Consider the following 23124-nt stretch of genomic DNA (forward strand, 5'->3'; position numbering starts at 1 on the left):
AATGACGTCCGGTAGTGTCCTGTTACTTGGGCCTCTTCTCTATTTCCCCATGTGTGAATGTAATGTTTTAAAAATATTTATAATTTTTAAAAGGGTGAATGCTTTCTGTGCCGCAGCACTAGGCAGCCTGGGGGACAGGGTGGTCATTGCACCCACCCCATGTACCTGGGCGTAGGCTGTGCTGCAGCACAGAGAACACAACGCCCCATTTAAAAAATAATGAAGAGAGAGCAGTACTAGATTGCCAGCCTGCACCACTGCAGGGATCAATGGGAGCTCACACTCAAGCATCATTAATATAAGGGGCAGGATGGTGATTTTGTCACCCATGTGTCTTGGTGTAAAATATTCTTCATCTATCCAATGGTAGCCAAATTTTCTAAAAATTAGCTGTGATGCATCTCTACATACTACCGCCTAAAGGAGAATCTGGGATTGGCTTTGTGGTTAGAAACTCTCGTGGTCAACCAATTCTAGCAACCTCTGAGGGAATCCACTTCTTGAATATTCTTCAAGGTGAGGCCACTGTTGTTCGCACAGGTATGTTGCATGGTTTAGGCGAATGCTATGATACAGTTCAAGTTGAATCAGATAACCAGGAATTGTTCCAGCTTCTCACAACTCATTGAAGGACACCCCCCTCTGTACATGCTGCCTATTGTTCAGGATATTCTGTATATGGTTGCGCTCTTTGAATCATGTTCCTTTCTGTTTTTACCAAGGTCACTCAACACTGTGCCTGATACCTTGGCTAGGAGAGACACCGTGAGTTCTTCATTCCTCTCTGAATAAATTACGGTTTACCCAAAAAATAAATAAATCCAATAGTAGGCTAATCAAATCATATGTCCACGTGATAAAACAAGTCATCCATGTAGGAATTATCATTCATACTGTTTGTGCACGAAAACTTTTCCTTGCATTTAGATCGAAAAAAGAGTAATGGTCAATATCCACCAGGCCATTTTGCCAAGTAATGCTTTATTGTGATGCACATAAGTACTAAAACCTAAACCACCAAGATTCTTAAGTAGCTATAAAACATTCCAAGAATAGGAGTCCAACCTTTATGACCCACATCCACCCCTCTCCAAAAACATGCATTCAAAGAATCTAATTGTTTGCATACATACATCCAATAGGTCGGGACCAAATTAAGAACAGACTTAATTAAAAAAAAAAGAATATGGTTTGAAGTAGACTTGAATAGCAATCTAAGTTCAGATAGGATTTTGATGAATTATATTTAGTAATAGATCAAAAGAACAATTATTAGCTCAAAAAGTCTAAATAAAACATTATGACTCCACGTGGATGGATGTAAAGCGGTTGAGATCAGTACATTTTCAATCAATACACTATTAACAATAAAAGAGTTCAAGATAATAAGCAGATCAGCCACCAATCAACCCCATATGGGGGGGGGGGGGGGGGGGAGATATTTAAAACATTTTTTCGAAACAACCTCAACTAGGGGGTAACACCTTATTGGCCCAACCATAATAATGGCTAACTGAAAACCCAATTGCAATCGTCACTTTTACACGAGACAAATATATATCTATATATATATATATATATATATTTGCAATCGTGTAGAAATTCCCTTTCTTTTTCCCCCCTTTCGAATTTTACTGTATTAACTATTAACTTGTTTATTAAACATTAAAAAAAAATTCAGAGAGATCTTGCTTCTCATATAAGTTCTTTGAACTTTGATGCCTTATTTGAAGTCCCCAAGACAATCTTGCTTCCACCCCGTCCCTGAGAACCAGTCCTTGGTTTATCTACTGTGATAAAGCCAATATAGATGGTACTGTGGGAACCTACAACATCTCTTACCTTTCCAGTAGGAAGGAAACTAGAGAGAAACCTTTCAGAAAAGAAAAGACCAACAACAATTATACTACACAAGAATGTACTAAAATACATCTGTCGATAAAATATCAAAAAATTAAATACCCAAACCCAGAATTTAATGGGTAAAGAATGACACTCTAACAATCCAAAGAACAGCCTTTACTAATTTAAGGCTAGGTTTTGGAATTACAAATATAAAAATGGTCAAAAAAATGAATATGCTATTAGTTACACTCACCCAAACTCATTATGTACAGTTTTTTGGCACTCTTAACAGTTTAGAACCATCTGCATGGCATTGTGTTGAGCCTGTGTTAGACTCTGCAATTTCAAAAGAAAAGCAAGTTATAGCATTTGTAAGTTAAAAAGAAATGGATGGTAAATTGGGAAGTCTTCCCAAGAAAATGCTTTAGATCTTACTAGAGATAGAATCAACCTGGCAAAGCTGATCAAACAATGTCCTGTCAGTTCTAGAAAACTTCACAAAGAAATCGATAATGTAATTTGCCAGGTTAATCTGCAATACCCAAGGTGATAAGGCTATAATGTGAGCAAAGTGTTATATGCTTACGAAATTCACTTTAAATAGGAATCTTAAGGTTCAACAGAAACCTCATTAAGAGGGTCAACTCCACTTAGTAGGTCATCTTCATTATTTTCATCCTGGTCCTTAATACAGAAAAAAAGAATGTTCAATGTTCAATTAGTAATCCATAAAGCAAACAGAAAAATGCGAAGGCATAATGCAGATAAATATACCTCATTAAATACTTTTGCCATTGCGTCTAGATGTTCAGCGGTAGGCCTGCTGTAGGATGATGTACTAGTTGGATATAGGAAATGCTGGTTATCGTCTTCTTCCCTGTCCTGAATTTCTTCCCAGTCACTATCCTGCCACAATTTTCAGTTGAAGGATGAAACTCCATACCAGATCTGTAAGTTTAATATGAATATGGCTACATCACAATGCCAACCTCATCATTGTCAGCCGAAACTTGCTCTTGAATCTCAATTAGCGCGTCTGATAACAATGCCAGGATCTAAAATAAGAAGAAAAAAGTACCAACTGTGAGAATAGCAAGCTGATACACACAGACAAACTCATAAAACAACCCCACATCTCAGTTTGATTGCATGCATTGCTCAATCTCTGAAATACTAACAAGAAGCAGGAACTCAAATGATAACAGAGAATGAAAACTACAAAACCATGTTGCAGCTACTTAAAAGTCAGGGCAAGAATGTGCTAATTCAAAAAAGAGTCGAGCAGGGTCCAAAATCAGTCAATGTTTGCAACCCCCCTGGTTAGCTATAGTTGCGAATGAATAACCTGACTCCAACAGCTCTTTCAGCAACCTCTAGTCTGACTACAAGATTTGTTACTGAACTACAATATCTTCTGAAAAGTAGAATTCAGCATATTGGAAGTCTGTTGTTCAATAAGTCTAAGTGATTAAGCCTATCAAAATATACCTTTGCAGGGAGTGGCATCACAGTCCATTGATCTGGAGCTACTTTAGATTTTGAGCGAGTGGTTATTCCTGCAGTAGTCTACATCCCAAGCAAAGTCAGTTCCTGAAGGATTTCATTGCCCCACCCGCCTCCTATATTTAGTTAAAAGCAAGTGCAAACCTTAACAAGATGCCCCTGGACATAAATTTTTGCCAGTTCAGCATGCCTTGTGGACAGTAATAGGGCTAAAGCAGTTGTCGTAACTTTAATTTGGTAGGCCCCTTGAATTTCACCTGCATTTCATTGGCATTTGAATAAGGATACCATCTAGTTTCACCAAGAATTTGTTTGGTTAGAAGCAAAATGAAATAAATTTCATTGGTAAAGTGAAAAAAAAATGAAGTCAGATGAAGGTGAAGTGAATAAAAAATCTAAAAGTGAAGTAATTGGTTTTGTGGGGGCCGTGTATTTTCCTTCCTCCTTGGGCAAAATTTAACATACAATGACCATTTAAGACCACATTGAAGAGTTTTGTTTTTCCACCCATTTAACTTCCCCTCCATTTCTAACCGTGAAGCCTAAGACAAAAGACAATAGACAATATTTCAGTTAGGGTAATATTTAGAAAGGATATGGACACCTGCTATGAAACTTTTGGCCGTCAGATCAGCAGTATTCCCCTCGCAATTGGTGAACAACCAAGATGGAGTATAGCTCTCACTTATGTAGATCTTTATTACTTAAGTAAACAATAACAAGAAATCAAACCCAATTTAAAATCCCTTTCCTCTTCCTAGAGCCTGCAACTCGACCCAGTACATAACTAGCTTGTCAAGCTTGCAAGCCATAATGATGATTTGAATAAGGACCTGAGTCTCAGTCTAAAGTTTAGGGTCGGGGATAATGGTAACTTACTAACATTCTGATAGTCTGGCATTGGATGTTCTCAGAATCTCTAGTCCACTCTTCACTTTCTATTTCTCTGAATCATAATAAGTTAAATGGAAGGGGCCATTGCTCAGAGCAATGGTAAAAGATTCGGACTGTCAGAGCATATGCCCAGTTCGGGTCTTGAGAGCGGCCACTTTGCATAAAAAAAATGCCAAAGGTTAGGACCAACTCCAAACTCACCCCTCCCAGGACCCCACACAGGCAGGATCAACACCGGGTAATAGCCCTTTTACAAGTAAAATGGAATTACGCATCCCAAAGAGGTAGATCAAAAATTTCACCTAGTTCTGCCATGTGAAAGAGTGACGTGGCAATTCCACCATTTGATATCTAGGAAATGGTTTGGATTGCAACCCCATTCAACCCATCACATAGAAGAACTAGGTGCCCATCTGTAGATATCCATGGTGGGTGCACTCTTCATTTTACCCAGCATCTTTTTTGATGCACCGCATGCCAATAAACTACTAGATTAGTGAAATTAAAGTTAGAAGGAAATCTTTAACCATGGAAACCTTATGTTACTTCCTACCAATCTATCAAATTTGAATTGCCAAATTGAGAAAACATGCTTCCCACAGAAAGAATATGACCAAGTATTATTGATAAAGAGAATTAAGCACGTGAAGATAAGACGGTCATCAGTCTGAACATGGTTTTTCCGCTGCTGTTATCCCAATTTAGTAGTTTGGTTAGCATTCCACCTTTCCACTCCAGTTCTGTCATTAAGCGCATTCCACCTTTCCACTCCAATTATGTCTTTAAGCGCAACATGTTTGAGGGAAGATCCACATCATGCATCAAAACTATGCATAACCTTGTTGATCTTTTATGATAAGTGGGTGCGTCAGAAATTTCAGTTAACTGTGATATGTGCCATGCTGACTCTACCCAGAAATGGAAGAGGCAAATTTGTAAAAGTATGCTTACCTTGCTGCTTAGTCCATTCAGACATCACATAAGCCAGGGAGTTCTCATGGCCATTAGTGGGCAATGTGATCAATAAATCAATGAACTGTTCAACATTTGGTGCACTCAAATGGACCTGCAAAGAAGGGAAAAAAAAAAAGTTAATCACATAAGCCAGAGAGTTCTCATGGCCATCAGCGGCAATGTGACCAACAAATCAATGCACTGTTCAACATTTAGTGCACTCATATGGACCTGCAAGGGGGAAAAGTAAAGAAAAAGATATTGAAAACTCAATGAATATCAGAGAGCTGCATACATGCATCTAAATTCTTAATCATACTAGAAAGAAAAGATCAATGTTCTGCCTCTCAGCCAGGAAAATGAAGGCCAGTGCATTTTGAAAGGCAAATTAAAATATGGTATCTTCAATTGAACAAAAAATAAAGCTACCAAACTATCAGGGATGTAGAGGACCTGTAAACAGCCTTGCATTTGAATGTAATCTTTCCCTGTACTCGTTAGAATCCACTGGAAGTATTGTGCACCTAAAGACACTACTTTTCAGAAATGAAAAACGAAGAATAGATCTAGCCATATAAGATTGTTATTTTATTTCTAGTTCAATGCTTGTCAGATGACCCAAAATTCTCAACTGAAAGTTACACAGAATGAAATCTAGGGGTTTTTATAGATACAAAAAAAGCTAAGAAGGGGGAAAAAGGGTTTACCAGTCTAGCAAAAATAAGGAGTAATGAGCTTTTCAAGCCTGCTATTTGACAAGATTGCATGCGTCTCACAATAGCAGCCACAAGGTCTCGAATATGTGGTGCCATTTCTGAAGGCAGATGCAAAATAAGCTGCAGAATGTAGCTCCCAACAAAAAGCGATCCAGAGCTTTCCAGAACAGGGTCAAGAAGCCTGCATTTAGATTGGTCAACATTAAACATCCAGAACCTGAGGATGAATAAGAGCATAATGGAAGTTTCTTAGTGACAATAACACATAAGGAACAAATTTTCATTCATTATATTAAATTCTCCACATGAGATTAAACCAGAAGTGATCACATGCAATAGTAGTAAATGGTGGTTTGCCAAATTATACGATACATTGACCAAAAGAGGACAATTACCAGAAAATGAACCCTTAAGGACTCCTGTTACCATCATCTTTTGCCATCCACAATCACGTTTCCCCTATACAAATTTACAGTTCCTTCTTGAAGATGCAGATGGACCAGTTCACAGCTTAAAAAAATAGTGAAGTTTCGTTTTTTATGAGCATCCAACTGATAGAAAACCTTGATTTTTTGGAGGCATGGGAGCTTCCAGACAGTCTAATTGGTAGCATACATGGAGAGCAGCAGAATATAAGGAATTCAATAGTCACCCAGGGTAAGAATGCCTCATGGTGGTAGTCAAGAAGAGATAAAACTGTTTCCATCCCAGAGTCCATAAGACCTATATTAAAATCTAGGTGCCAAGCAGGGCTGCATTTATCTAAGGACACAAATTTTGCATTTCTTTTCCTTTAGAGGCAAGACAACTCAAAAAAGATGGGAAGTTTGGTTTTTGGAGGACCCCCACCATAAATTGTTCCTGAATCTAATATTATCACATCTCCCCAATCTGTATGTAATATGCTAAGAGAGTGTGAATTTTTACACGGGATTGCAAGTGGTTTTGGCTAGTCTGTTTAAATGGGATACTCTGTGCGGCACTCCCATTCAGCGACAGAATTTTGTCACTTGCCCAAATTAACATGACGCATCTTAACTAAGCTTAAACATGATTATCCTACAAGAATGTCCATGCTGCACTAGGTATAAATCGACAACAATAAACAATGTAATGCAAGAAAACACATAACAAAATTTGAGCAACAAGTCCTTCAATTATAAATCAGGATTTGCACTATGTGAGTTCGTAAGATTTGAAAAGGCCATGGGGGTGAAAACTACCTAGATGCCGCATCAAGCAGACTTCTCATTGCAAAACCTGGATCACCACCCCAAGCAAGCACATCCTGCTTTGCTCCAGACACAAAAGCAGCCAAACATTCTGTGGCATTCTACATTTTGCAAAATGGATATTCCCCAGTAGAACAATAATTAAGATATTAGATTTGTCAACAAATGAAAGAAATCTACAGCATTTACAATACAAAACTACCTGCATCTCACTATGATCATCACTTCGGAGGATTATCTGGATAACAGAATTGAAACAGACATCATACACTGCTTTCATGATGTCAATAGGAGCATTCTGCAGTATATTAACGAAAGGAACCATCAGTAAAATAGGTAGTAAATATTTCTGATGCCCTTAGAATCTGAGTATTGAAAACCATCACCAAAAAGGAGAAAGACAACACTACTTTAAAATCTTTAGAACTTACTTTCAATAGCATAGTTACAAGATCTATAGACCCAGCCACTAACCCATCAGGCTGCTGCCGAGGCTGATGCAGTGATGCAATGAAGTTGTATCAGCAACAAATAAGCATAATTTAAAGCCATTAAGCTGCCCATAATGCAATAGAAAACTCTACAGATCTTACTTTTTCTAATATAGGCCCAATAGAGGGTAAAATCCGAGACACTAGAGGGTGAATGCACCCAGGAGAATTCTTGATTGCCTGAAAAGATAAAAGGAAAGATTCATGAAACAATCCATAATATCTCTATTGAAGGAAAATTCATGCCCATTGTTAAGACACGGACCCTGCTTAGGACTTAGGACTTCATAAAGCAATTTATGGATGTTGAAATGGATGCTCTATTCTCTCGCAAGACAGGGACCTTTGTTTATCTTTCTCCAGGTAAGGAAATAATACGGTGATGTTGGGTGTATACTGTCAAGTACAATCCGGATGGTTCTGTTTAGCGGCTCAAGGCCTGGCTAGTGGCGGAAGGGTTTACTCAAAATTATGGTGTCTATTTTGCTCGGTTAAACTCTGCTTGAGTGCTTATTTCACTTGATGTTAATCTTAAGTAGCCATTGTATCAACTTGATATTAAAAATGTCGTTCTCTATGGTGACTTGCTTGAGGAAATGCATATGGAGCAACCTCCAGGGTATGTTGTTCAGAGGGAGAGTGTTGGTAAAGTTTGTAGACTTCAATAAGCAATTTATGGTGCCAATCAATCTCCTCCATCCTGATTTGATAAATTCAGCACTGTTGTTACTCAGTGTTATTTATATCACTCTGTGTTTGTTCGCCATCAGTGGCTCCAGGGTGGTAGTGTTGATTGTACATGTTGACGATATTATTGTCATTGGCAATGAATCTTTTGGCATTGATGAAGTTAAATCTTATTTACAACAACATTTTTAGATGAAAATTTTGGATACCCTCATATATTTTATGGGGATTGAGGTTGTGAGGAGCAGTAAAGGCATTAATCTTTCTCATATTAGGTCATTACTAGTATAATTATATCATATTGCATTGATATGGCTTCTATGTTGAACATAAGCACAATTATATAAAATTATAATTGCTATATTACACATGGTAATATACTGCATGCCTAGGGCATCTAGGAATGCGCCTTGTCGCCTAGGTGCCTCTCCAACGCCTTGGGTTGCCTAGCCGTCTTGCCAACTATGAATATACGAGTATGCAACAAGCAAAGCACCACTATACAGCACAAATCTAAGTATTTCTCATGTACTCCTGTGTGCTAATGCACATTACCTCCAAAACGTCAACAGCATCAATACTAATGAATGGATCTGAAACATTTTCTGCCCACATGTTAAGGACAATTGGGGAGATAATAGGCTCTATGGATGCTGCTGCTTCATGACCTGTAATTCATGAAACAGAAGACAATGAAATAATTTTCAGTAACAAACAGAGACACAAAGAACAGTTTACTTTTAAAACATTGATCCTTCTCTCTTCCCCTTTTAGTGGGCTGATGGTATTTTCCCTTGTACAATTTCTGTTCTATACTTCTTTTTTAAGATCACCAATAAAATAGTCATAAAAAATTAAAAAATGGAGGATGATGCTGACAACAACTAAAAGGGAAAAACCAAAAAGAGAAACATTGACATCACACAGACCTGCCTTAACTGCAGATTGCAGTGTTTCTAGTACCAGGTGCAGCGTTTCATCAGATGCCTGGGAAGCAAAAATATTGCATCCATTCAAGTACTTCTCAACTAACACTTACAAAGGACAGTCAAAGGGAGATACATTACTTGCTTAAGAAGATCTGTTAGGGATGAAAATAGGTCCATCATATGAGACTGAAGAACTCCTTTGTTTGCTTCTGGTAGGAGCTGAGAAAGGGCCTGGCAAGCACCTACTTTAACTGGTGGTGGACTGTGAACAGAATATGTTACTATAAGAATCAGCATCTTCTTATTTAACAGCCAGATTGCATAGGAATGGTAGCACTTACATATCTAAACTTATCGCCTTAATTGCCGCATATAAAAACTGCTCCAAAATTCCCTGGCTGATCTGCAGAAATTCTGAAAAATGTTACCAACTTCACAAAAAATTAAATCCTTACTACAGTGGGGAAACAAGAAAATATTGTAACATATACCACAGAGGAGAACTTTGCAACTGCTGAAAATGCCCGTGCATGAAGAAAGGGATATTCATGTACCCCTGCATTACAAAATGGTACCAGTCAATTACTCCTAGGGATCAATAATTCAACCAACACACCGTCAAAAAGCAACAATTACCTGTTCCTATGTCTTCAGTGAGTATTTGCTCTATTACATTCCCAATGCTGAACCCAGTTGATCCTGAATCCTGTAACAGATAGCTACATTTAAAACATTTAAAACCTTCTTCCTCAATATTCCCAACCACTGCAATAAATTCTTATGATTCAAACCCAATCTTCATGCGAAAGATTTATCATTCAGTCAAAAGTATGAACCACTTTAGATAAAAAAATGATCCTCCGTTCACATCTGACGATTATTTGAATCTTCCGTCCTATCAAATGCTGTGATATAAGTGTCATTACATCAAGTAGAAGGTCGAACATAACTTTCTTGCATGCATGTGGTTTTCTTGTTAAATAATGATGCGAACTCAACAGTCAACATGTCAAGGACATTTGCACACCATGTCTTATTTAAGTCTTCCTTAAGTTCTCTCCCTCACTTTTACATGGGAGAAAGAGAATGTTGAGAGGGTGTATTTTTCTTTCATACCAAAAAAACCAGATAAAATAATGCAAAAAAAAATGACATTATCATAATTCTGGAATCAAATCCTAGCACAGCTAGTAATCATTGAACCATTTTCCCTCATTTCAGCCACATGGTAAAACATTGAACCAATTGAACTACTGGATCCTTTTTCTTTTGAGGGCAAAAAGCACATCCATAAGGCCCAAATTCCTATCCAATATCCCCTGGTCTATAAGATTAAATAAATAGCATATAATGAGTGTTTGATGAATTGAGTATATTACAATTGCACTTCTAAACTCTTTTTTGGTAAAGAAAGTTAGCCAGATCTTTTGTAAGAATCAAACTAAACAATCTGAATCTGATATGGAATTTTCTAGTACTACAAAAATGATAAATTCAAGTAATAAAAGTGATTAGTAACACCACATGAGCAATACCATGAGAAGGTAACTCAATGACAGTAATAAAGGTAGGAAAAAGAATAGGTCTTAAACCTGTGCTTCAAGCAATTGCTCTGACAGAGAAGCCAAAGTATATATGGTGGCCTCCCGTATCTGCAGCAAATGAAAATTTGCAGCTAAGTAACAAAACAAGAAAAAAAGGGATGAGAGCTCTGGAAGTAAAGAAATGTGGAATAAAGGAAAAGGCAATAAGAGAAAGAACAGCAGACATCAGATAAACGCATAAATTTCCATCATATAGAACAAATGACAGGGCTCTGTTACGAGTCACAGCTGTTAGTAGCATTTGGTATCTGTGATAAGTTTCCATATGGCAAAAGTCGTAGGTCCACATGGTAGAGGAACCCACATCCATCTAAACTGGCTAAGATTGAGCCACAAAAAGAGAAAGGTTAAGTGCCACAAAGGTGAGTCACAGTGAGAGATTAAACAAATGACATTTATTTATTTATTTTGTGATCTTTAGTTTTAACCACTTTATTTTTAGGCTGAAATTTCACTAGTGAGCAAAGTTCTTAATCTCGGTCCGAGACAAAACCTTGAGTCGATACTGACTGGTGCCAAGTTTCAACCAGTTTTGACCTCATTTCGATCATATTTTGCACAATTCGGTAGTTTCAACCAGTTTTGACCAAAAATACCAAGTTTCGACCAATTTTGACCAGCCCAGTTTTGGTAGTTTCGACCGGTTTTGACCTTCCCATAACAAGTTGAATTTTGCCCAGAAAATACCAGGTTTCAGCCAGGGTTGAAACTGGCCTCGAAACCGAAATTTAGAACCTTGCTAGCGAGATGGGTGTGAGGTCCTCCATCATATGGACCTAACCCCACATCCATCCAAGTCCGCCAAATGGAAAAGAAAGTATGGCCTCAATGAGGACACCAAACATCACTACCGGTTCATGACGTTTAGTTTTAATTCAAACCCTCCCCCCTCCCCCCCCCCCCCCCCCCACAAAGAAAAAAGGAATAAATGTGTGCAATTACTAACTTGCAACATGACACTAAGATTTCCAAACATAATAGTGCACCATACAGGCTGTTAGGGCAAGGACCTGTAATACTTCCAGTTGCAAGTAATGAAGACACACATTATCCCAAAATTCTTTTTTGTAAGGATAAAAAAAGGATCAAATCTGAAGGATCCAGCCATAATTGATAATTTTGGAACACAGAATTGTAGACTGCAGGATATATTTGGATATAGTTTGCTATGGAATTTATAAATACATTGAAAATTTAAGCATGATAAATAAATTTTTAGGTTTGTCTGTACATCACTAACATTAGTGACATTTACACTGTCACAAGTTCAAAATACCAAGCCACATGGCAGACATGGGTGGGTTCATCATGTCATCTGATAGAGAACCCCAAACCCAACTCACTGATCAAGTTCAGGCCCAAACAAGTATTGACAGTGCCTCAAAAAAAAAAGCAACAAAACTATATGGGAGGGGCGAGGGGAGGAAGCAATTTCCCCTCCTTGGACCACCACATGAAGATAAACCATGTAGTTCCCCAGATGGACGCTGGTCAGTTCTGAACCCTATAAAATTCCATGTTTTCTTCAAAGTTTCATTGTAGTTATGATTTGAACTATTATCAGATTATATTGAGCCCATCACCCAGTAAGATTAGGGTTCATTGCACGATGTAGATAAGTCACTTAGGGCTTATTTTAGTGGCAATAAGCTTTGGGTTGGGTCATATATGTATTGGGACTTTGATCCCATGGGTTTATTTTGTAATTGGCCAATTTAATGAGCCTAAATAGAGGTAGAAAGTAGGAAAACGGGATTTGCTTCATTAGTTTAGTTAGAGTTCTATTTTGAGTCAATTTTCTTTATTATTTCACTTTCTTACTCAATTTAGGTTACCTTATTAGTTAATGATAGTGTATTAGGGTTAGGCCTTTCCGTTTGTGTCTAAGCCTATTCCTGAGTCTTCTATATAAGTTTATAAGGGAGGCCAGCATTGTACACGAATTTGATTAATGAAATATTGACTTTAGCCTTTGAGAAAATCCTGAGATAGGTTGGGTGAGATGCCCAGGCTGAGATAGCCATTCCCTTCCCCCATCCCCTTCCATCGGTTCTTGATTCCAAACCCTAATTTCTGTTAAATTGAGTCAAGAGTGCTACAAGCTTCTGGGAGTTTCATTACATCTACATTATCATTCAATTGCAGCTCCAATGGCTTCAACAGGTTATTAATTTTGTGGGATTCTTTCTTTGGTTATCTTTTGAGATCTCATCATCTTCTCCAACCAAGTTTGAGATTCCATTGTTCTCTTTGGATTCCTGTTGCTCTCTTTCTTGTTCTTTGGAAATTTTTTATCATTTGAGTTCCCATTGTTCTATGGGTTTCCTCATATAATTTCTTCGGTTTTCAAGAGAGAAGTTAAGATTTCTTTTTAGAATCCCATTATTCTCTTTGGTTATCTTTTTTTGGTTTTCTAGTTGATCCTGCCTGGGATTAGACCTATTCAGGTTCTAGTCTTACATTATTGAACCTACATCATTTATTCATTACATCCCTTTTCAAACAAAAGAAAACATCATACACTATGAAGAAATAAGATGCTCAGCACGACAACACCTATCGGCTATCACATCACAGAATCACAAAACTTTCAAATTGTGTTTACTCACTCTCCACCAGCCTGTAGAACCAGTAGCTTTTTCTTGCTGAGACTCAGTAAACCGTTTCTTAGCGGATTCAATTACAGCATCAATACCTTCTTTCCCACAAGAATCGATCAACTCTTCCAGTAGGAGAATTCCTAAAAGTAAAGTTATTTATGAAGGCCAAAAAACAAAACTAGAAGATTAACGGGAGAATCCTGAGACAGAACAATACAAATACAAAATAATATTTATCCAAGAAATATATAAATACAAAATAAAAATCCTATTCATAAAAAAAATTATATGAATTTGAAGCCAGGAAATAAGTTCAACTATTTGTGCAAATCCAGAGGTCTTATCACATGCCTAGTTTAGCAAAAGCAGCTAGTGGATATTAATGTTGTCAAGAAAATTAACACTAATAAATTTTGAAAATACTTTAAAAAAATACACATGTCTATTCAATTAACATACAAACATATATGAAACTACAAAAGGAAAATGATAAAATGATATTAAAAAAGGACTTCTGAAATAGTTTTCTTTAGTCACTTGAGACCCTTTAATATTCTCCCCACCAGCGTGTGCATTAAAGAAAAAACATGATAAGCAAAAGGCTAGATAACAAAGTGCAGCATGATAAATACAATAAGGAAAGGGCTCTGGCTTCCTGTATGGCCATATTATTAACCACATGACAGATCAGGTGGACCGTTGGGCCCAAGGTCCAAGAGTAGGTAGGGCCAATGTCCCTGATTACATGTCAAGTTTCAGCCATATGGTGGAAACGTTTGAAAACTAGGGGAAAGTCCACTAAGAAAATGGATCTTTTAAAAAATGGTGGAAGACAACTGTACGGCAGAAAATAAAGGGAAAAAGTGACAATCTAGGGAGGTGCATCAGGAATGGCATCTCACCCTTCAACGTGGCACAATTGGGTGGGTGGTGCATAGAACCTTTTGCCATTAAGAAATAACACCAAATAACCATGTCAAGTTATAGCCAATCCATTCGATAAAATACCAACAACATATACACGACATGAAGCATAGTTCCCACCTAAAGTTAGATGCATATTCCAAACAGTTGAAGGACTCACGACTATTCAGAGGCTCAGAGCAGATCAGCTCCACTTCCAATCAACTGACATGCCACTATTGCCCAACCAATATCTTGTTTGGTGAACATATGAAATGACCAGTAGACTTCACAAGGCAATCTGCGATTTGAAACAGTCTCCATGAGCTTGGTCCGAGAAGTTTAGTAAAATTATTTGTGGTTGTGGTTCTCAATAGTGCTACTCTGATCACTCTGTGTTTGTTTGTCGTCATGATTCCAAGGTGATTGTTTTGGTGGTTTATGTTGATGATATTATTTTTTCGGGTAATGATTTCTTTGAAATTGAAGATGGCAAAGCTTATTTACACCAAAACAGTTTCTGGGTATTGAAGCTGTTCGAAGCAAAAAATGTATGAACCTTTCTTAGAGGAAGTATATTCTTAATTTATTCTCTGAGATTGTTATGTTAGCCTCTAAACCTGTTGATACTCCCATGGATCCTCATCAGAAGCTTGTGAGTTCTGGTGGTAAGGAATTGCAGACAAGCGTCAATATCGGCGGCTGGTTGGTAAACTTATCTGACTGTGACTAGGCCAGACATATCCTTTGTATTGGGTATTATAAACCAGTCCATAGAATCTCCTAAGCATGTTCACTGAGAGGCTGCATGTTGCATTCCCCAGTATCTTCAGGGTGCTCTAGGAAAAGGGCTCGTTTACAAATTTCATGGACATGTTGATCTTGTTGGTTACTTTGATTCTAATCGGGTTGGTGCCGAGGTGATAAGAGATTTATCACTTGTTACTATACTTTTGTTGGTGGTAACCTCGTCACTTGAAGTAAGAAACAAACTACGGTGGTAGATGGCCATGTGAAGTCTTGCACCTTAGACCCAGGCAGATGGCTGGTTCTTCCCTTGCTAGGGAGGATCGCCCACCAGATCTGCAGCCGCCGGATCTGCAGCCGACGGTGGCCAGTAAGGAGCGGGGAAAGGGACTTCCTCCGGCAACTTTAGACCCAGGCACTCCCCGATCCTTCGCTGCGATTGTCGCTCAAAGCTCTTCTATAGCTTCTCCGGCTATTCCAATTAAACGTCCGACGTCTCACTTGGGATCACCTGCAATATTTTTTTCAGAAGAGGAGATCGCTCGTTCAGAGGAGCCCTTTCAACTAGCCTTGGTCGCAAAGTGCGCATATGGCAGACCACCAATTTTCGAAGTTAGAAAATCACTCCAAACCTTATTTCATCTTTTGGCCGATGTTCAGATTTCTACATTGGATCCACGACATCTCCTTTTGAGATTCATTAACAAATCTGATTTTATTAGAGTCTGGCTTAAAGAAATCGTTTTCATTCAGGGTTTCCCTTCTAGATTTTTCAAGTGGACACATTTCTTTCGGTCTGGAGAAGAATCCCCGATTGTCCCAATCTGGATCTCCTTCCCCAACCTCCCAGTTAATCTATATCAAGGCAACTTCTTTGTCTCAGTTGCAGGAACCGTAGGGAAGGTGATAAAAGTTGATGGTGCAACCTCTGGATGTACTAGAACGGTGGCTGCGAGGGCATGCGTTGAACTAGATCTTCGCAAATCGCGTCCGAATCGTATTTGGATAGGTTGCGGCTCATCAGGATTCTTCCCGAAGGTAGTTTATGAGAAGATACTCGCATATTGTAATGGCTGCTATAAGCTCGATCATGTAGTTGACAACTGCAGGAAAGTTTCTCGTAGAGGCGAGGCTAGCACCCTTCAGGAAGCGAAGTCAAGATCAGATCCGGTAGAGACTGGTGTTGCTAACATAAGGGAGGAGGATCTTAACGTTAGCGACTGGTGGTTCAAAAGAGGTTGCCGCAAGTGATAATAGGAATGCTGTATTAGTGGATTGTGGTTTGGAGCTTGAGAAGGATAAGGCAGTGGAAGTTCCAGGGGCTACTTACATTGAAGAAGATGGAGTTAACCCACCCGATTGTCGCTCACTCAGGCCAAACTCAGGAGTTAACTCGGCTGGAGTGGACCAGTTTGCTAGCAAAAGTCTTGAGAGGAGAGACGTTGGGGTTGGGGAGCCTAGTTTGGGAAGGAATCCCGTTGAAGGGGATTTAGTTAATCAAATCCAATCGAATAGTGGTTTTTTGGAAGGTGATAACGTGAATGTCGGTTTGGGCGCTGATTTAGTGGAGGAAGGCGTGGTGGTTACTACTTCTATTAACCCTCAAGTAAATGTTCCTTTGTTTTCAAATTTGAACCCTAGAGAGGAATCTTCCGGTTTAAAAATGCCTAATGAGGTGGAATCAATTCAAAGATCGGATTCTCGTGGATCGGGTCATGACCAATTTGACCAAGAGGATGTGCAAGGCGGGCGGACTCAGGTGTTGGGTCGAAAAAATCGTGATGGTCGTAGAAATGCTCTTCGAGGTGGTCGTGTGGGTTTCCATATGGCAACTCCAATTATTTGCAGAACTCGGGGTCATAGGAATGCAAATCTTGGTGTTATGGCGGTGGACGCGGCGTTAGAAAAACATCAGATTGAAAAGGAGTTAGAAGTGGGGTTGCAAAAACTTCCATCTTGCTTTTCACCAGAGGAGGAGGCTCTTTTGGCCCGTGTGGCGCTTGATCGGCCTGGTTTATATGCTGAGATTCCCCGACGATCGAATAGGATAAGGACCCCCTCGGTGCGCCTCACAGATCCCCCGTAATCTTTTTTTTGGGTAAGCGAGTGGCTTGTTGCCCTCGCCAATATGTTTTAGATTTGAGTCCCCCTTTTTTCAAAAAAATAAAATAAAAAGAACCCTCCATGAGGTTTTATTAAAAATAAAAAAAAAAAAAAGAAGAAGAAAGTAAGAAACAAACTACCGTGGTGAGGTCCAATGCTGAAGCAAAGTATAGGGCCGTGGCCCATACTACATCTGAATTGATGTCGTTGAAATCTTTTTTTCAAGAGCTTGATTTTTTGACAAACAAAGCTATTGACATGTGCTGTAATAATCAGGCTGCTATCTATATTGCCAGTAATCCAATTTTTAACGAGGACTAAGCATATTGAAGTTGATTGTCACTTTGTTCGTGATGTTGTGATATCCACTCCGTTTGTCGCTTCTCTCTTGGTTCTATTCTTCTTTCTTTGTCTTTGCTTCATTGTTGTTGGTTATTTTAGATCTGAAACAGTTACAGTTGACACCATTCAAGAAATTGTGGACTAACAGAAAACTTCATGGAAGAAGAAATAGGAATTCGGAAGTAGATGTGGTATTCATGGATGAGCTTGTATCTGCAACTGGAACTTCAATCGAAGATTATAAAGGTAGTTCTGTCTTGGAATCAAAGTAGAGATGAAAATGCTCCTAACTGGAAGGAACTGGACTGAAGGAATCAGAATTGAATGACGAATTAACTCATGGCCAGATGCTCTGTTTTCATGACTGCTGCTATTCTATTCTCTAATGTTTTATTCCTCTCTTTTTTTTCTGACTCTGGTATTAGGGAAGGTGACACTGTTGTCCCTGACCTTTAGTAATAAGACAATTATGTGCCCTACATAAGAAAATACTTCCAAGGTCCACCAGTTTGAGCTGGCAACCATCTAATCACAACCAACATGGAGTCCCATTAATGATAGTGTTCACCCAGCCACTATATAGAGAATAGAGATATCTCCAGTCCCCAAATGATTCTTTTTTCAAGAAGATAAGAGAATTTACTATTGATGAGGATGGAACTTTATAAAGAATCTGTAAGGTACTGGAAACCTACAGCCAATCGTTGGCTCCTATGAATAGTTAGTTTCTAGAAAGACAAATAACCACAGGATACTAATAAGAAACAAACATGAATAAGCCAATTGGCTACTTCTATCATCTGAACTATATTACCCATAGAACATGAACAATACAATCCCATAGGACTGTAAAATGCATCACCCTTGAGATCTTAATACAAGGATTAAGAACACCAATATGGTCCAGAAACTGTTACCTGAAACACGGCAACTGTAGGTAATGTCATCCTCATCAGCAACATATTGGTTAGCATCCAATGACCAGGTATGTACCTACAAGACAATCATATGTGGACAGCATAAAAACAAATATGTCCAAGCCTCCAACACTGAAGAATTTGAAAGATGAAATGGCATTCCTCTCTCTCCATATACACAAGTTTACTGAAAAGCAATCATCACAAAAAAATTTCAGCTGCCTATTATTGTACCGACAGTAAGGTAACAATAATTTCCGAAAGATAATGGCATAAGCCCTCCCCAACCCCCCCCCCCAATGATGATTTTCTTCTCAAACCTTGTAATTTCTGTTTTTGCACTATCAACTTGTTACATTACTAAAGCCAAGGTTCTAAGTATCTTAACGTATCTGCCGATACAAACTGATATGTATCTTATTTTTAGGGTACCGATACATTACGAAACCAATATGTTGGATTATATGGGCCAGAATACCGTGGGGGTATTCTGGACTTTTTCTCTTTTTATTATGTCTCTCTTGTATATGGTTTAGTCCCACATTGCTCATGTAACTATGTTCTCTGTTTTATTATGATTATAAATAGATGTGCTTGGGATGATAATTAATCATCCAAGCATTATTCTCCAATAGTGTTTTGTTAACATGGTATCAAAGCCAACTCTGATCTGAATTTTCAAAACCTCCCACCCTCCCCTCGATTTTTTCCTCCTCCATTCTTTCTTCCATCGTTTTTTCTTCTTTTTTTTTCCTTGGTTCTCATTATTCCTTAAGGGCAGCACTACAAGAGGTGGTCATATGATCTAGTTGCTGCCCCTCCCTACCTCTTTTCTTTTTTTCTCATGAATTAATACCTGCTCGATAGCTGCTGGACCTCCTTTGCCGTACGGAAGCTTTCAAGTTTTGTATGGAGATCAGCCACTACCATTATTGCAGGCTGTTTTTCCCTTATTGGAGCTCCTTCGGCACCCTTTGCAGCATCTGTCTAGCCCTTTTCTCATTGATTGAAGACCCCCACTCCCAATCGATCTCCATCTTCAGGGTTTTTCCCAAAACCCTGACAATTGTCGACTTTGGGTGTGGGGCTGCTTGTTGCTGCTATTTTATGGAGGAAGTTTCTTTCATCGAAGAGACCTCTATTGACTACTGGACAACAGCATTACTGCTCTATCTGCAGATTTATTATTTGAGGCACAATCCCAACATCGATCTCCACTTTCAGGGTTTTGGAAAAACCCTGACATTATGGATTTTTGGGAACAGGTTCTTAATTGTTTCTGATTTTTCGGGAGGTGTCTTCCCCTTCCAAAAGGGCCATTCGAACAGATTCTTAATTGTTTCTTCAGCCACTGTTTTCGAGTTTTAGTGGGGTTTCTCTTCACAATCAGTCCTTCCCTGCCATAATGGGTGACTCTGCGACTTCTACTGCAACTTTTGATCACGATGGCACTGGCAAATCAGAATATCACACTTTTCTTCCAAATCTCATCAAATTAGATGGCACAAACTACCTACTGTGGTCTAGGTCTGCTTCTTTTGCCATTGCTGGCCGGGGCCTTACTGGCCATATTGATGGCACAAGTCTTAAGCCAACTGCCCCTAGTGCTGCCCAGACTCGATGGCTTGCCAATAATGGAGTTCTCATGTCATATTTGGTGGGTTCTATGAATTCAGACCTTGCACATGGATTTCTGCTGTTTGATACAGCTTTTCAAATTTGGACAGCTTGGTAATAATGCTCAGGTTTATGAACTACGGCAAAAGGTTCTTCATACCACTCAGGGGGACTTATCAGTCTCCAAGTATTATGCTACTTTGCGCAGCCTTTGGCAGCAGTTGGACCACTTCTCTGATTACCAACCTGATAATCCCACTAACTTGGCTGCCTATAAGAAACATGTTGACAAGATCAGGGTCTATGATTTTTTGGCTGGGTTGAATGTTGAGTATGACCAAATTCGTGTTCAAGTGTTGGGCCATTCTCCTTTTCCCACACTTGAACATTCCTATGCCTTGGTCTCCTCTGAAGAAAACCACCGGGCTGCTATATCACACCCTACTGTTACTGACAGATCAGCCCTCAAGGCTGCTGCCCCGGCCACTCCTGCACCTGTTGACACAGCTTCTCTTGGTGATTCTACTACAGGGACTGTTGTTTGTGAGCACTGTCACAAACCCTACCACACCAAAGAGAAGTGCTAGAAACTTCATGGGAAACCGGCTGACTTTGAAGCTAAAAGGGCTGCCAAGAAAAAGATAAAGACAAAGACCAAGGCCCATCAAACTGAGACTGTTACTACAACCCCTGCTACTGACACTGGTCTATCCCAGGATGATCTGCAAGCACTCCTACGTATGCTAAGGTCTTCCGCTGCTGCTACCTCTACTACATCAGCTACTGCCAACTCTTCTGCTCCTTCAGGTTCACATTTTGCCAGGTCAAGTATTCCATTTGGAGGTCATTGTGCTTCTGTAGCTTCCCATCCTTGGATCATAGATTCTGGAGCTACAGATCATATGATCGGTTCCTCTAGTCTATTTCACAGATATTCTCCCACTTCTGGGAAAGACAAGGTCAAAGTGGCTGATGGTTCCCTTTCTTCCATATCTAGAAAAGGAATCATCAACTGCACTTCCTCTCTTCCCTTGTCTTCTGTTTTGCACATTCCTAATTTTACTACTAACCTTCTTTCAATTAGTAGTATTACTTGTGCTCTTAACTGCAAAGTTACTTTTTTTCCTTTTTGTTGTGTGTTTCAGGATCTGGAATCTGGGAAGATGATTGGATTGGGTAAAATGCACGGTGGACTGTACCTGCTTGATGACGGTCGCTTCTCTCCACCACCATTACCTTCTCCGCTACACCAGAACTCCTTGGTCTCTTCTGAACTCTACCAATGGCACTCTAGGTTAGGTCACCCCACCTTAAGAATTTTAGCACATTTATTTCCTAGTTTGGTCACCCTACATACTAAGGATGACTTTTTTTGTGAGGCTTGTGTTCTGGCCAAACAAATACGTTCAACTTATCCAATTTCAAATAAAAGGAGTTCTTCTTGTTTTCAAATGGTGCATTCTGATGTTTGGGGCCCTAGTCATAAGACATCTATTTCTGGTCATCGTTAGTTTGTCTCTTTCATTGATTGTCATTCTAAGAACACATGTGTGTATCTTTTGCACACAAATAATCAGGTTTTATCATGTTTTCAGCATTTTCATTAAATGATCCAAACTCAGTTCCAGGCTACTCTGAAAATATTGAGAAGTGATAATGGAACCGAGTATACAGAATCTCAATTTCAAAAATATTTGGCTGATCATGGCATTATTCACCAAACTAGTTGTGTTGATACCCCTGCCCAGAATGGTGTGACAGAACGAAAAAATCGACACTTGTTAGAAATGGCCAGGGCTTTGATGTTTGCTAGGAATGTCCCATCTCAATATTGGGGGGATGCGGTTCTCACTGTAGTCTATCTCATCAATAGATTACCTTCTTGGGTTCTTAACTCCCGAAGCCCATCTGATGTTTTACTGGGAAATTCCTCCTTTATTGTGCCTCCCAAAGTGTTTGGTTGTGTATGTTATGCAAGAGATACAAAATCTCCAAGCAAACTTGAACCTAGGGGGCTATGTTGTATTTTCTTGGGTTATTCTCCGACCCAAAAAGGTTATAAGTGTTACCATCCCCTTCCCGCCGTACTTTGGTTAGTATGGATGTTGTCTTTCATGAGACCCTTTCCTATTATTCTTCACCACCTCTTCAGGGGGAGAGTTCTAGTGAAGATGTGCCTTTTGAGATTCCTCCTCTTGAGGTTCCTCTGGCTACTGCCCAGCCTCTTTTGGATGCTACCCATCCTTCTTTAATTAATGCCCAGCCTCCTCTGGCTGTTCCCCCCTCATCTGACGAGAATCTTTTACAGGGGGAGACCATAGAAAAGAGCGTTGTAATGTTCCTATTCAGGGGGAGCTGACTCCAGTCCAGAGAACTATTGGTGAATTTCAGAAGAGGATTGACAACTCCAACATACTCACCTATATAAGGGGCAGGACCAACAGAGGGCAGCTTTAATCCACTTTAGCACCAATACCCATCCAGTTGCCGGCTCCAGATCCAGATCCTTCCTCTCCTGGTAAACCCTCTTCTTCCGACCAACCTATTGCTCATCGCAAAGGTACTAAGACTTGCACTTTACATCCCATATCTCGTGTTGTTTCTTATAGTTCTCTTTCTCCTTCTTTTCGTGCTTTTGTATCTTCTCTTTCTTTTGTTTCGATTCCTAAAAATTGGCAGGAAGCATCTACAGATGGAAAGTGGAAGGCAGCAATGTTGGAAGAAATGAGAGCGTACACAAAAATAATACGTGGGATCTTGGGGCTCTTCCTCCAGGAAAAAAACCGGTTGGATGTAAATGGGTCTTTGTGGTCAAACAGAAGGCTGATGGTTCAGTGGATCGATATAAGGCATGTCTGGTTGCAAAGGGGTTCACTTAAACTTATGGAGTTGATTATTAGGAGACCTTTGCACCAATGGCAAAACTCAACACTATACGGGTGTTATAATCTTGTGTTGCAAATCTTGGATGGGATCTTCAGCAGTTAGATGTAAAGAATGTCTTCCTCCATGCGGAGCTTGAGGAGGAGGTACATATGGA

The 23124-nt window shown here is 39.3% G+C and overlaps 1 protein-coding gene across 4 annotated transcripts in view; it reads right to left on the reverse strand.

Moving 5' to 3' along the window:
- Positions 1–2002: 2002 nt before the first annotated feature.
- The window catches only part of LOC122651684 (importin-9), a 55802-nt gene continuing 34680 nt past the window's right edge, over positions 2003–23124 (reverse strand). For 2 of the 4 annotated variants that reach the window (XM_043845174.1, XM_043845176.1), the window contains 22 exons: positions 18468–18543; positions 13465–13595; positions 10844–10903; positions 9888–9957; positions 9743–9807; positions 9593–9654; positions 9390–9513; positions 9252–9309; positions 8878–8990; positions 7738–7815; positions 7576–7638; positions 7347–7442; positions 7136–7245; positions 5904–6093; positions 5194–5308; positions 3493–3605; positions 3334–3411; positions 2835–2900; positions 2620–2751; positions 2473–2529; positions 2297–2377; positions 2003–2181 (listed from right to left, as the gene is read on the reverse strand). In XM_043845174.1, the coding sequence (XP_043701109.1) occupies positions 2131–2181; positions 2297–2377; positions 2473–2529; positions 2620–2751; positions 2835–2900; positions 3334–3411; positions 3493–3605; positions 5194–5308; positions 5904–6093; positions 7136–7245; positions 7347–7442; positions 7576–7638; positions 7738–7815; positions 8878–8990; positions 9252–9309; positions 9390–9513; positions 9593–9654; positions 9743–9807; positions 9888–9957; positions 10844–10903; positions 13465–13595; positions 18468–18543 (1989 nt within the window). In that variant the 3' untranslated portion in view covers positions 2003–2130. The other 2 variants (XM_043845175.1, XM_043845177.1) reach the window with 2 other exon arrangements.

The sequence above is a fragment of the Telopea speciosissima genome, chromosome 2 (assembly GCF_018873765.1).
Source record: "Telopea speciosissima isolate NSW1024214 ecotype Mountain lineage chromosome 2, Tspe_v1, whole genome shotgun sequence".
NCBI classification, from domain to species: domain Eukaryota; kingdom Viridiplantae; phylum Streptophyta; class Magnoliopsida; order Proteales; family Proteaceae; genus Telopea; species Telopea speciosissima.